Raw genomic sequence first — 13,295 nt, forward strand, 5'->3', positions numbered from 1 at the left:
CCTGAGTGAGATAACTCCTACAAAACAGGAGATATATTCTCCAGTTAAAACAGGGATCACAAAGGATAAGCACACAGGACTGATGATTAGAGTTGATCACCATCACGCCACATCCTTCTATAAATAACTTAGTAGAGGTAACATCATCTTGATCTTTATTTTTATATACTTATTATCATATTATTACTAACTTAAGTATCGGAGTTTACATAGGGCGACTAGCACCATCTCTTTATTGTTGCAAGTGTCATCCGTGTGATTGGTAGTGTGAAACACGTCCTCAACAATGACAACCATATATCTTCAAATTAGAATATTTAGTAGAAGGACTAGACCATACCTCATCAAGAGTTTTTAATTCAATCGTCGTAGATGGAGAACAATTCACCAAATGACAAGTTGTGTTGACTACCTCAACCCAAAAAGCTTTGAACAAGCTGGCGTATGAAAGTTTATTACAGGCTTTCTCCAAGAGAGTCATTGTTATCTATTCATCAACTCCATTTTACTGTGGAGTGTGTCTAGCTATAAGGTGTCTAATAATACCTTCATTTTTGCAGAATGCATCAAGTTCACCTCCCTAAAATTTCATGCCATTGTAGTTCTAGCTCACTTCATTTTCTTGCCTATATTTTTCTCGATTAGATTCTTCCATTGCTTGAAAGTGACAAACGCCTCACTCTTTTACTCCAGAAAATAAACTCATACTTTTCTCGAATATCATAAATAAAGGTGAGTAAAGGTGAGTAAGTACTGATCGGCACTACCTTTAGATGAAATAGGAGATGGGCGACAAAGATAAGAATGAATGTAATCCACGGCGCCTTTGGTTCTATGGATAGTTGTACTAAAATTGACTTTGCACTGCTTTCCAAAAAGTCAGGCTTTCCTATCTTCTTGTCACAAAGTATATAGCCCCTGCTTGCTCAAGATTTAGAGACTTGATGCTTTATTTATTCAAGTTTGATTCAAGTTTCAACAGAAATTGGGCTTAAAGTTCTCATTGGCTGTTCATGATTGATTTATTTATAAAAATATAATAGCTTGATTAATTTGTTAAATAATATAAAACCCATTACTAAAATGTTTCAATTCTTCATAAATTAATATTTATAATCAGCTACTTGATTATGTTAATTTATCATTCAAGATATGAGCTTGTAAAAGTTAATAAAACTTTAATGAACTTTTTATCATCAAATAAATTATTTATATTATATCTTATAATTTGACAAATTAATTTAATTGTGATATTGGGTTTTCTTCTTATTGATTTTTAATATTTAAGATATTTTAATTGAAAATAATATTATATGAATAATTAATAAGTAATAATTGGAGTCCCAAACGAGCAAGTTTCTTTTTATAGGAACCCACCATACCTGCGAAATCTGTCTCTGACCCACCGTATGTCCTTTCTACTGCTCTATGTCTCTCTGAGTTTCCAAAGCCTATCCTCGAAACAAACCCATTACGAGCCGATTCGATTCAGAAGTTGATCTGTTTGAAACCGAAACCTACTAGAATCGAAGTATGGCGAATCGTACATCCGATCTGGTGGGGCAAGTCCACCCGGCTCACGCGCTCGACCTCAACGCCTTGTTCAGCTACGCCTCCGCCAACGTCCCTGGCTTCCCTCTCTCTCCCATTAATTTCACCGTCTCTCAGGTCCTCCGTCTCTCTTACTATTCCTTGCTTCTTTTTTCTCTTTCAAAATTTTTGATGGGGTTTTCTTGTGCATTTGATCATACATATAGTTTGGACACGGGCAATCGAACCCTACCTATCTCATGGATGTGAGTTCGGGGGATTATGCGAAACGGTATGTTTTGAGAAAGAAGCCCCCTGGGAAGCTGCTCGAATCTGCTCATGCTGTGGAGAGAGAGTTTCAGGTGATTATGTATCACTGTATAATATCATTTTTACTTTGGTCTGGTTGCTCCGAAAACAAAGTAATAATAATTTTTCAAGATTTGAACTTAGGCTACCATATAGCTGTTTGGCCTGGCTTGCTTGTAGTTTAGTGGCAAAAACAATGTAATTCATGACGTTCCCGCTTCAATTATTGATGGCCCAGGTTCTCCGGGCACTGGGTGATCACACCCAAGTCCCGGTTCCGAAAGCTCTCTGCTTGTGTACCGACCCGAGTGTAATTGGAACTGCGTTTTACATCATGGAGTATTTGGATGGACGCATATTCATAGATCCCAGGCTGCCGGTATGTCATTTCGACCTCAATGCTGCGTTTGATGTTGACTCGTGGAATGTAATTTAGCGTCAAGTCAGCTAAAATTGGTTTACGGCTGATTAGGGTGTAGCTCCGGAGAGGAGGAGGGCGATATATAAAGAAACTGCAAAAACTTTAGCTTCTCTACATTCTGCTAATGTTGATGCCATCGGCCTTGGAAAATATGGGCGCCGGGAAAACTATTGTAAGCGGCAGGTAATTTTCTAAAGAACAATTCCTAATTTAATTTTGTTTTATTTACATGATGATATTGTACCTTGAAAAGGTGCTTAAAGAATGACTACCTGCTGCTTTGGGTCATGCACCAGTAAATAGTAATTATGGAACTGTCATCCAAAATTTACTAGAAAAGGAAACTAAAAACTTATCCCGTGATGTGAACTCTGTTCTTGTTTTAGGTAGAGAGGTGGGCTAAACAATATATAGCTTCTACGAGCGATGGTAAACCTGAGAGAAATCTGAAGATGCTCCAGCTGGCTGATTGGCTACGGCAAAATATTCCTCTTGAAGATTCTTCAGGAACAATTGCAGGCCTAGTTCATGGAGACTTTCGCATTGATAATCTTGTATTTCATCCCAATGAGGTCTGGTACTTCAAAAACAATTCTGATTGCTTTAATACATGTATTTTATCCAGTGTGATTTGGGAATTTGGGTTTTCATTCAATCATTTGAATACAGGCAGTAAATTTTAATTCTTGTAACTCATAAATTTCAAAATGTATATTTATGGTTGGATCAGATAGGTCATGTTATTACTTTCTATACTATAGTTGACTCTTAATGTGGGCAATGATCAGCACATGCTAACAGTATAGATGTTCTAGGTTGCACAACTAATCAGATATCCTTAATGGTGCAGGATCGAGTTATTGGCATTCTTGACTGGGAACTGTCTACTCTGGGGAACCAAATGTGTGATGTTGCATACAGCTGTTTGGTATTAACAATTTGAAGAAATCACTTATCAGCATGGAAAGAGACTTTTTATAATTGTACTTGTTAACTGTGTTTTAAAACTGTTCTCTCTTAACCTCTGATTTCAATGATTGGAATACTTCTGGTTGGCAATTTTATTTATTTGGCTTCAGTATACTAGTATGGTAACAGACCTGATCTACCCCCTATCCTATGCAACACCCAATTGAAACATTGGTAGTTAGTCTCAAATCGAACCATATAACAATTAGGTGCTCATTAAATGTCATTTACAACTCAATTGTTACTTTCTTTCTTTGCAGCATTATATTGTGGATGCTGACCTTGGAAAGGCACAACTGAATCAAGGAATGGAACTGTCTGGAACTCCAGACGGGATTCCTTCACAGGCAGATTTTTGGCAGAATACTGCTCTGCGGCTGTAAGTCGAGTATATATTATAATTATTGAATTGAGGTCTGTATGCTCATTTGCCCATTTTCATTTTTACTTATAAAAAAATTCCTCTATAGAAGAAATTCAGGAAATCATCAAGAAAATTGATTATTTAGATTTTCAAGATAACATCCAGTGAGGGTTTTTGGAAAGGCAGTAACAATACTCCATCACTCATTAAGGCTTTACAGAGTAAATATGTGATGCATAAAATTTCTTGATTAAATATAAGTGACCATATGGTGTGTTTTAATTCCATTATTAGCTAGACTGATGGATTCTACACCCTTATATTTTCATTGTTATTATGTGCTATCAATGGTCATCCTGTGTGCTCTATTAAATGGTTGTAGCGGGTAAATCAGATGCTTTTTTTCCTCTAAACTTGCTTAAAGCACTCACTCTGGACACATGGACAATGCAGAGGAGACCATGGCCTTTTGCTGAGTGGAAGTTCTATATTGCCTTTTCCTTGTTCCGTGGGGCATCAATCTATGCAGGAGTATACAATAGATGGATAATGGTATCTTCTCAAATGTTGAATAGGCAAAAAAGGTGTTGTCATGGGAAGTGAACACATCAGGATAATATGTCCTCTATTGTGACAATGTAGGGTAATGCTTCAGGAGGTAAGCGTGCCCAAGCTGCAGGAAAAATAGCTAATGGGTTTATCGGCTCCGCATGGACATTCATTCAACGAGAATCTGTGCTTCCTGAGCATCCTCCATCTGGTAATCATACCAATTTAATATATTTTGTCAGCCTTCAACTTAAACAATTTTTTAGCACACAGATAAATTGGTTTTATTGGATTGAAAGATCGTAACTCGCCCAGATTGTTTATATTACCCAAAGCTATTGCCTGAGCTTTTTATGTCCTTTTGATAAACCAGCCCCAATTCCACAAGACTATTTGAAACTATCTGGAAATGAGAATAAAGATCAAGGAATTTCAAATGGAGGGGGCAGGTTTGTTCCTAGTAAAAAGGTGCTGGAATTGAGAAATAGATTGATCAAGTTCATGGACGATCACATATATCCTATGGAAAATGAGTTTAACAAACTTGCCCAGTCTACCTCACGTTGGACAGTGCATCCAGAAGAGGAGAAGTTAAAAGAGCTAGCAAAGAAGGAAGGCTTGTGGAACCTATGGATACCTGTACGTCTTAATTTTTATTCACGTCCCTACATTCTGTACTTATTTATCGTTTTTTGAAGTTTAACATTTTATGTGAGCAGTTTGTTATTGTGTTTGTAGAAGTTGACATTCTTGCTACTGAACATATTTCACTTTTACCTTTGTGTTTATGTGCAGTTTGATAGTGCCGTTAGGGCAAGAAAGCTGATTTTTTATGGGAGCAACCATGCGCGCCCAAAAGGTGCACATGATCACTTACTGGGTGTGGGCCTGTCAAACCTTGAATATGGATATCTTTGTGAAATCATGGGTCGTTCCATTTGGGCTCCACAGGTGTTCAACTGTGGAGCACCTGACACTGGAAATATGGAGGTATGTGAAACTTTCTGATTCTTTAAGGTTCACGTATGGTAAGTTTATCAGGTTATTGATAGTTGGCGAATCACACCTTTGAATATTTTCGAATCTGTGAGATTAATGATATGGTTGAGGTTTTCTTCAAGAAAAATGTCTACTGCATGCATGTTTCGCACCATCAGGTTATCAAAATTTACTTTTCATTTTAGGTATTGTTGCGTTATGGAAATAAAGAACAACTAAATGAATGGCTTATTCCCTTGCTTGAGGGTAAGATACGGTCTGGATTTGCAATGACGGAGCCACAAATTGCATCTTCTGATGCTACCAATATTGAATCTTCTATTAAGAGGTAGTAGGAAGCAGCTTTCAGTAATGGGATATACTATATATGACACATGCCTGTTTGTCATGACTGGTTGTTCACTTCATCCGCAGAGAAGGAGATATGTACGTCATTAATGGGACAAAGTGGTGGACCAGTGGGGCCATGGATCCGAGGTGCAGATTTCTCATTGTCATGGTTAGTTCTTGTTCGGCATAGCGATAAAAAAGTCCAAATGATTATTTGTGCGGTTAAAAAAGTGTGATCTGAACAATATACAGGGGAAAACTGATTTTTTTTTTTTTTTACGAGTACAGGGAAAAACTGACTTCACCACAGCTAAGCATAAGCAGCAATCTATGATCTTAGTGGATATCCGGACTCCAGGTGTACGTGTAAAGAGACCCCTTCTAGTCTTTGGATTTGATGATGCACCTCATGGGCATGCAGAAGTATCATTTGAGAATGTACGTGTGCCAGCAAAGAATATTCTGTTGGGAGAAGGGCGTGGATTTGAGATTGCGCAGGTAAGAGTTGTTCAGCGCCTTCCCAAGTAACCAACTGCTTGCAGTTTCTAGTCAACCAAATTGTAATAGTACTTGGAATTTTGAACAAACTTTGCATTTCTATAAATCTTCAACAAATTCATTTTTTACGACATAATTAGAGATTTTGGCGAGTTAACATGTTATTGGCTGTTTATTGCGTTTTGGAATTGTGGAACAATTTTCTTCGTCTTGAACCAATCAGGAAAAAGGTTTTGTTTCTGAAATTCATCCACTAAAATTAGAAATGATTGATAATTGTGAAGGCATAGATATTATTTTGAGAGTGATTGATGGTTGGGTTTTGTGAATAAAAATGTGTATAGTTTACCGTGTACTGAGCTTCCTGTTGGTGGAACCACTTGATATCTTCCTGCACTCGCTTACTTGCAGGGTAGGCTAGGCCCAGGAAGGCTGCACCACTGCATGAGACTGATTGGTGCTGCTGAGCGTGGCATGCAGATGATGGCTCAAAGGGCTCTCAGTAGAAGAGTGTTTGGGAAGTTGATAGCAGAGCAAGGTTCATTCCTTTCGGATATTGCTAAGGTATAATGATTCTAGTCCCTGCCATAAAGTAATGGAGATATTTTATGTTGTTATGCATCACAAAATGGAAGTGATAGTTCAAGCTTAAATCAATGTAGAGGACCAATTATTCCAATGGATTAATGACCCAAAAAGTAGAAAGAGATTTTATGGTTAACTTCTAGTGGTACACCTTTCTATTATCAGATGCTATTAGGTTTTCCTCCTCGCCATTATGTATACATAGCAACCTTCCTAAATTGGCTTTGTCGTTCAGTGTCGGATAGAGCTGGAGCAAGCCAGGCTGTTGGTTCTTGAAGCAGCTGACCAGCTTGACAGGCTTGGAAACAAAAAAGCCCGTGGGACAATAGCAATGGCCAAGGTAATCATTTGTTGTAAAATATGACGTGACAGAATCAAATCTTGGATTATTGTTATTTTGGTAGTGATCCGATATGCTATTAAGTTACTGAGTTTTTATTTTAAAAACGGCCTGGCGGAATGTGGAGCAGGTAGCAGCTCCAAACATGGCATTGAAGGTGCTTGACATGGCAATGCAAGTGCATGGTGCAGCTGGTGTATCCTCTGACACTGTACTGGCACATCTCTGGGCCACCGCAAGAACCTTGCGAATCGCAGATGGCCCCGATGAAGTCCATTTGGGTACTATTGCCAAGTTAGAACTGCAGAGAGCTAAGCTTTGAAAGTTTTGAAAGTGAGTTTCTCTAAGCAGAATCCCCTGTTTTTGAATTTTACTGTTGATTGAGAATAAGAAAGGCGAGAATAATCTGTAGTTGCCCCCGCAACGACAGCCTGAGACAGGCCCAAAAAAAAAAAGTTGATTACTTGATGGTAGAATATTGTATCCGTTTGTAAAATAATATAAAGACTGATTTGGCATATATAGTGAAATCCAGCTTCAAGTAAAGAGTCATAACAGACCTCTCTTGTGTGCAAAAATGTCGAACGCTGCTGTCTGGTTATCCAAACTAGAAGTGTTGACTGAAGATTAATCGAGGAATCCAAATTACAAGTTGAGAGCTGGCAAAGTAGCTTCCTTTGTATTTTTATTGCTACTTGAGTTTTGCCCTCTCTAAACCAAAGAACCTTGCTGCAAATCAACCCCAAAAAAAAACAAAAACGAAGGCAAACACCAGTACCATGCCTAGCCTCCGCCGTCAAGTTTCGTGCATTGCGCATGCTCCACAACAATTCAGGTTTCTTGCATCCATTATCTATTCTGCTTTTCCCTCTCGCTGGAAGTTGCTCCTTTGTTCAAGCCTAAGGTAGTGGAGCTCTTCAACAAGCATCTCACAGCAATTGCAATATAAGATAAAAATAAATACCCGTTAAACTCATAAAATACGCAACCTTTAACATCCAAACAAAAAATTATTCACGACAAAAGTGAAAGCAAAAGGGGAGAGGAGAGGGAGGTGTTCCTTGATCTGTGAAACTGGCACCACGCTGTGCCCTCCGACTCTAGGATCCACATAGCCCAAGGCCTTTGCCCGAGTCACATGGTTCAAACTTCAACTCTCGACTTGGGTCGGGCAAGCCAGTATTGTCCATTGAGTGGGAACACAGTCCGACCACATTAATTTCCTTCGCTCGACACATTCCAAGTGGTAAAAAAGTCCTTATTTTTTTTGGGTTTTTGGGTTCTATTCTGGAAATTCATGCAGTGCTTTGAATTTGGCAGAGATTTGAGAATACTTAATGTTGCTTATCAGACTGGTTGTCAAAATTATACCGAGCGCTTGAACTCCCATCCCATGCCAGCTGCTTCTTCATGGGGAAAAATCACTTGAAGTCTGATATTTTTTAGATAACTTTGATAATTGTGTGATACAAAGGTTGAAAAAACTTTATAATATACATTAATTGTCATGCTCCAATTAGACCCTTCTGAAAGAGGCCACATTATATATATAGTCAGTAAGATCAGATACTTCCGTGCATATATGTAAAAAGCTTTAATCAGAAGTTGGGATCAAATTTAGGGTAATTTCTATTGTAATCGACCGACGTCTAAACTTGAAAATCTTCTTGAAGCAGCAAAAGCAATTCAAAAATTCATCATGCATGAGGATAAACAACGAATTAAGTTGTTTTCTTTCTTAAGCTCAAAGAAAGATGAAAGAGTAATTTTACATACAATTGTAAAGTGCGTAAACGCCGTTGCGTAATCATTTTGAAAAAGTGTGAGGTTCACTATTAAATTTTTTTTTTTTTTTCATGTGGATCTCATGTTTTATTCACTTTTTTCAAAACGATTACGTGGCGGTTGCACAATTATATATTTTCTCATATATCTTAACTATCATTTTTTTTAGACTTTGCAATTTCAATCACAACCTTAATTGCTGTCACGATTGTTCCACATGATGAGTACTCATGTAATATTATTTTTGGTTGATCTTGATGGCTATCTAAAATAAGGGTATAAATCGTCGAAAAATGGTTGTCTATATATGGTCCAAGTCGCTAGTCTTGATACAAATTAAATTAGAAAGAATTTGAAAGCCTCGACCAGAAAGAAATAATAGTAGCTAGCTAGCTAGCTAGGATGGATGATTATGCGCAAAAAATGGACCAAAAATAAACAGTAGTGGCTAAGATTAATGCGAGGCTCTCAAATTTGGAAAACATTTGTAACTAACGATCTAATTTTGTGAGGACTTTTCTACCACACGTTTGTAACGATATTTTCGGTTGACCTCTCCTTTTAATTTAAATATGCCTCCATCCACAAAATATAATATGTCAGAGCAAGGGGCATCATAAACCCTGCCCAAAAAAGACTGCCCCAGCAGCTCTGTAGTGTCTTTTCATTTGAAGGTACGTACGTACGTTGCATGCCATCTTGTATTGTAATAGTATGATCAAAGGAATAGACCTTATAAAATAATTAGAAAAAAAAAATATATATATATATATATATATATATCCACACGCACATGCATCTTAATTACTAATTGTTCTTAATATTTTTGTTTTTCCTTCAGTGATTTATAAGAAAAAACATTCTTAAAAAAATGGCTTTTGGAGGATACAATGATGTATCCAACCATGGACACCAGAAGAAACACAAGAAGTATGCCATTATTGGCGTCTCTTCCCTTTTGCTGGTGGCCATGGTAGCTGCTGTGGCCGTTGGCGCGACTCGCAACAAGGCTGATGGATCATCTAAATCTGATGGCAATGGCGAGGTTTCAACATCAATGAAGGCAGTTAAGGCCATTTGCCAGCCCACTGATTATAAAGAAACCTGCGAGAAAAGCTTGTCCTCGGCGGCTGGGAACGTCACCGACCCTAAAGAGCTTATCAAGATCGGCTTCCATGTCACAGTTCAGGAAATTCATGCAGCAATAGCAAACTCCACCACATTAAAAAATCTAGCCAAGGACCCCAGAGCATCTCAAGCCTTGGAGAACTGCAAAGAGCTCCTTGATTATGCCATCGATGATCTCCAAGAGTCTTTCAACAAGATCGGTGCCTTCGACGTCAGCAAGCTCGACGATTACGTTGCCGACCTCCAGGTCTGGCTTAGTGGTGCAATCACCTACGAGCAGACTTGCTTGGATGGGTTCGAGAACACCACGGGTGATGCCGGGGACAAGATGAAGGAGGTTTTGAAGACTACACAAGAACTCACCAAGAATGGCCTTGCCATGGTGACCGAGATCTCGAATGTCTTGACCAATCTTCAAATTCCAGGGTTGAACCGGAGGCTTCTTTGGGATGAGGATCCTAGTGGGGCCGGCTTCCGTAAAACATATGATGAACCACATGATAAGGACCCAACGTCCACTAATCGACAGCTACTTTGGGATAATGGAAGTGGCTTCGATCAAGAGCTCGCTGACCCGCAGAGGAAGCCCGTGGAGGCCACCAACCGGCAGCTTCTTTGGGATAATGGGAGCGGCTTCGACGAACGACACGATGACAAGCAGAGGAAGCCCTTGGAGTCCACCAACCGCCAGCTTCTTTGGGATGCAAGCGGCTTCGACGATGATCTCGATGACAGGCAGAGGAACATGGAGTCCACCAACCGCCGGCTTCTTTGGGATGCAAGCGGCTTCGACGATGATCTCGATGACAGGCAGAGGAACATGGAGTCCACCAACCGCCGGCTTCTTTGGGATGCAGGCGGCTTCGACGATGATCTCGATGACAGGCAGAGGAACATGGAGTCCACCAACCGCCGGCTTCTTTGGGATAATGGGAGCGGCTTCGACGAACGGCACGATGACAAGCAGAGGAAGCCCTTGGAGTCCACCAACCGCCAGCTTCTTTGGGATGCAAGCGGCTTCGACGATGATCTCGATGACAGGCAAAGGAACATGGAGTCCACCAACCGCCGGCTTCTTTGGGATGCAAGCGGCTTCGACGATGATCTCGATGACAGGCAGAGGAACATGGAGTCCACCAACCGCCGGCTTCTTTGGGATGCAAGCGGCTTCGACGATGATCTCGATGACAGGCAGAGGAACATGGAGTCCACCAACCGCCGGCTTCTTTGGGATGCAAGCGGCTTCGACGATGATCTCGATGACAGGCAGAGGAACACGGAGTCCACCAACCGCCGGCTTCTTTGGGATGCAAGCGGCTTCGACGATGATCTCGATGACAGGCAGAGGAACATGGAGTCCACCAACCGCCGGCTTCTTTGGGATGCAAGCGGCTTCGACGATGATCTCGATGACAGGCAGAGGAACATGGAGTCCACCAACCGCCGGCTTCTTTGGGATGCAAGCGGCTTCGACGATGATCTCGATGACAGGCAGAGGAACATGGAGTCCACCAACCGCCGGCTTCTTTGGGATGCAAGCGGCTTCGACGATGATCTTGATGACAGGCAGAGGAACATGGAGTCCACCAACCGCCGTCTTCTTTGGGATGCAAGCGGCTTCGACGATGATCTCGATGACAGGCAGAGGAACATGGAGTCCACCAACCGCCGGCTTCTTTGGGATAATGGAAGCGGCTTCGACGATGATCTCGATGACAGGCACCTCCCTGCATGGATCAATGGCCGTCAAAGGAAGCTTCTGGGGTCTACCAATACAGGGGACATCAAGGCTGACGTAGTGGTGGCAAAGGATGGAAGTGGCAAGTATAAGACCATCAATGAAGCACTCATGGACATTCCCAAGAACAACAACAAGACCTTCGTGATTTATATCAAGGAAGGAGTTTATCAGGAGCATGTCATGCTTGACAAGCACATGACCCACGTTACTATGATTGGAGATGGCCCCACGAAGACCAAGATCACAGGAAATAAGAACTTCGTCGATGGAACCCCCACGTTCAAGACTGCCACAGTTTGTAAGTACATATATGCATATCACTTTGTGCCTCTCTTTCCCTCTCAGTTTAAATTAAATAAATACAAAAGAGACTAGTCAATATTGAGCCTATCTTCCATTTTCTTCTAAGGTTTGCTACACGTTTTTTTAGTATGTATCTTAATTATTATGCCATCGCTTACAAAGGAGAGTATGTTTTGAGCCTATGTATTCTATTTCCTTTTCCAAATATTTTATGATAGCTTAGAGGGTTTATTATCTTTTGGTTGTTGCAGCGGCGATTGGAAGCAACTTCTTGGCCAAGAACATTGGATTCGAGAACTCTGCAGGAGCTGAGAAGCACCAGGCTGTGGCACTACGCGTCCAATCCGACATGTCCATCTTCTATAACTGCCAGATGGATGGGTACCAAGACACCCTCTATGCCCACACCCACCGCCAATTCTATCGAGATTGCACCATCTCCGGCACCATCGACTTCATTTTTGGCAACGCAGCCGCAGTGTTCCAAAACTGCAAGATGATCGTCAGGAAGCCAATGGACAACCAGCAGTGCATCGTAACAGCCCAAGGGAGGATAGACAGGCGCGAGCCCACCGCACTCGTCCTTCAGGGCTGCACATTCACCGCCGAACCAGCATATCTCCCACTCAAGGATAAGAACAAGGCTTTCCTTGGTAGACCATGGAAGCAATATTCAAGAACCATCATTATGCAGAGTCATATCGAGGGCTTCATCCAGCCTGAGGGGTGGTTGCCATGGATGGGTGACTTCGCTCTCAACACACTCTTCTACACTGAGATCGACAACGATGGTCCTGGTGCGGCCACGACCAATAGAGTCAAATGGCGAGGCATCAAGAAGGTCAATTTGGAACATGCTAAGAAATTCACTGCTGGAACCTTCATTGGTGGCGATAAGTGGATCAAGCCCGTTGGAGTGCCTTACGTTTCTGGCTTGATGTAATTCGCGAAGATAACAGCTCATAGTTAGTCCTCTATATATAAAGGATTAAACCGGTCTCCGCCTTCATTAATTAAGCTATCTACATTTTTGCCCCCATCATTATTTTTCTTGCCTTCTGAAGAACTGTACGTAGCACCAGATCATTATCGTTAATAAAGCCAAAGAATGAGAGAAATTTCATGTTGATGTTCATGTGAATCCCCATCATGCTGAGGTCAAATATATATATATATATATAGGAGAAACTATATCTCAATCTGCATTCATGGTTAATTAATGATTTTATTATCTCCTCTCATTTTGTGAATAATGTATTGCAAATTTATGACGCAACGATACGATATTCATATCACGTACATATATTATACAACTGTACGTACTTGGCTCTGGCAGCCCTCTTTAAACATTTTACGTAGGCCTGACACACCGTTGGATCGATCAAAAATATAAATTGTTTGGGACATGAGATAAATACAAAAATCATCTTTCATTTCATCTCAT

General features: G+C 40.7%; 2 protein-coding genes across 2 annotated transcripts; both read left to right on the plus strand.

Moving 5' to 3' along the window:
• Positions 1–1,381: 1,381 nt before the first annotated feature.
• LOC108987299 (probable acyl-CoA dehydrogenase IBR3) lies at positions 1,382–7,408 on the plus strand. The gene is given in 18 exon segments (XM_018960187.2): positions 1,382–1,668; positions 1,758–1,892; positions 2,078–2,218; positions 2,312–2,443; positions 2,647–2,832; positions 3,111–3,188; positions 3,490–3,574; positions 3,577–3,608; positions 4,047–4,145; positions 4,236–4,353; positions 4,516–4,781; positions 4,938–5,132; positions 5,327–5,469; positions 5,556–5,640; positions 5,760–5,969; positions 6,381–6,533; positions 6,790–6,894; positions 7,025–7,408. Coding segments are annotated over 18 exon segments (2,490 nt in total). The 5' UTR covers positions 1,382–1,533; the 3' UTR covers positions 7,217–7,408.
• A 1,867-nt stretch (positions 7,409–9,275) lies between these two features.
• Positions 9,276–12,980, plus strand: LOC108999678 (probable pectinesterase/pectinesterase inhibitor 21). The gene is made up of 3 exons (XM_035691786.1): positions 9,276–9,353; positions 9,521–11,846; positions 12,103–12,980. Exons 2-3 carry the CDS (start codon positions 9,551–9,553, stop codon positions 12,792–12,794), a joined length of 2,988 nt encoding a protein of 995 aa, XP_035547679.1. The 5' UTR covers positions 9,276–9,353; positions 9,521–9,550; the 3' UTR covers positions 12,795–12,980.
• Positions 12,981–13,295: the final 315 nt, after the last annotated feature.

The sequence above is a fragment of the Juglans regia genome, chromosome 7 (genome assembly GCF_001411555.2).
Source record: "Juglans regia cultivar Chandler chromosome 7, Walnut 2.0, whole genome shotgun sequence".
Taxonomy (NCBI): domain Eukaryota; kingdom Viridiplantae; phylum Streptophyta; class Magnoliopsida; order Fagales; family Juglandaceae; genus Juglans; species Juglans regia.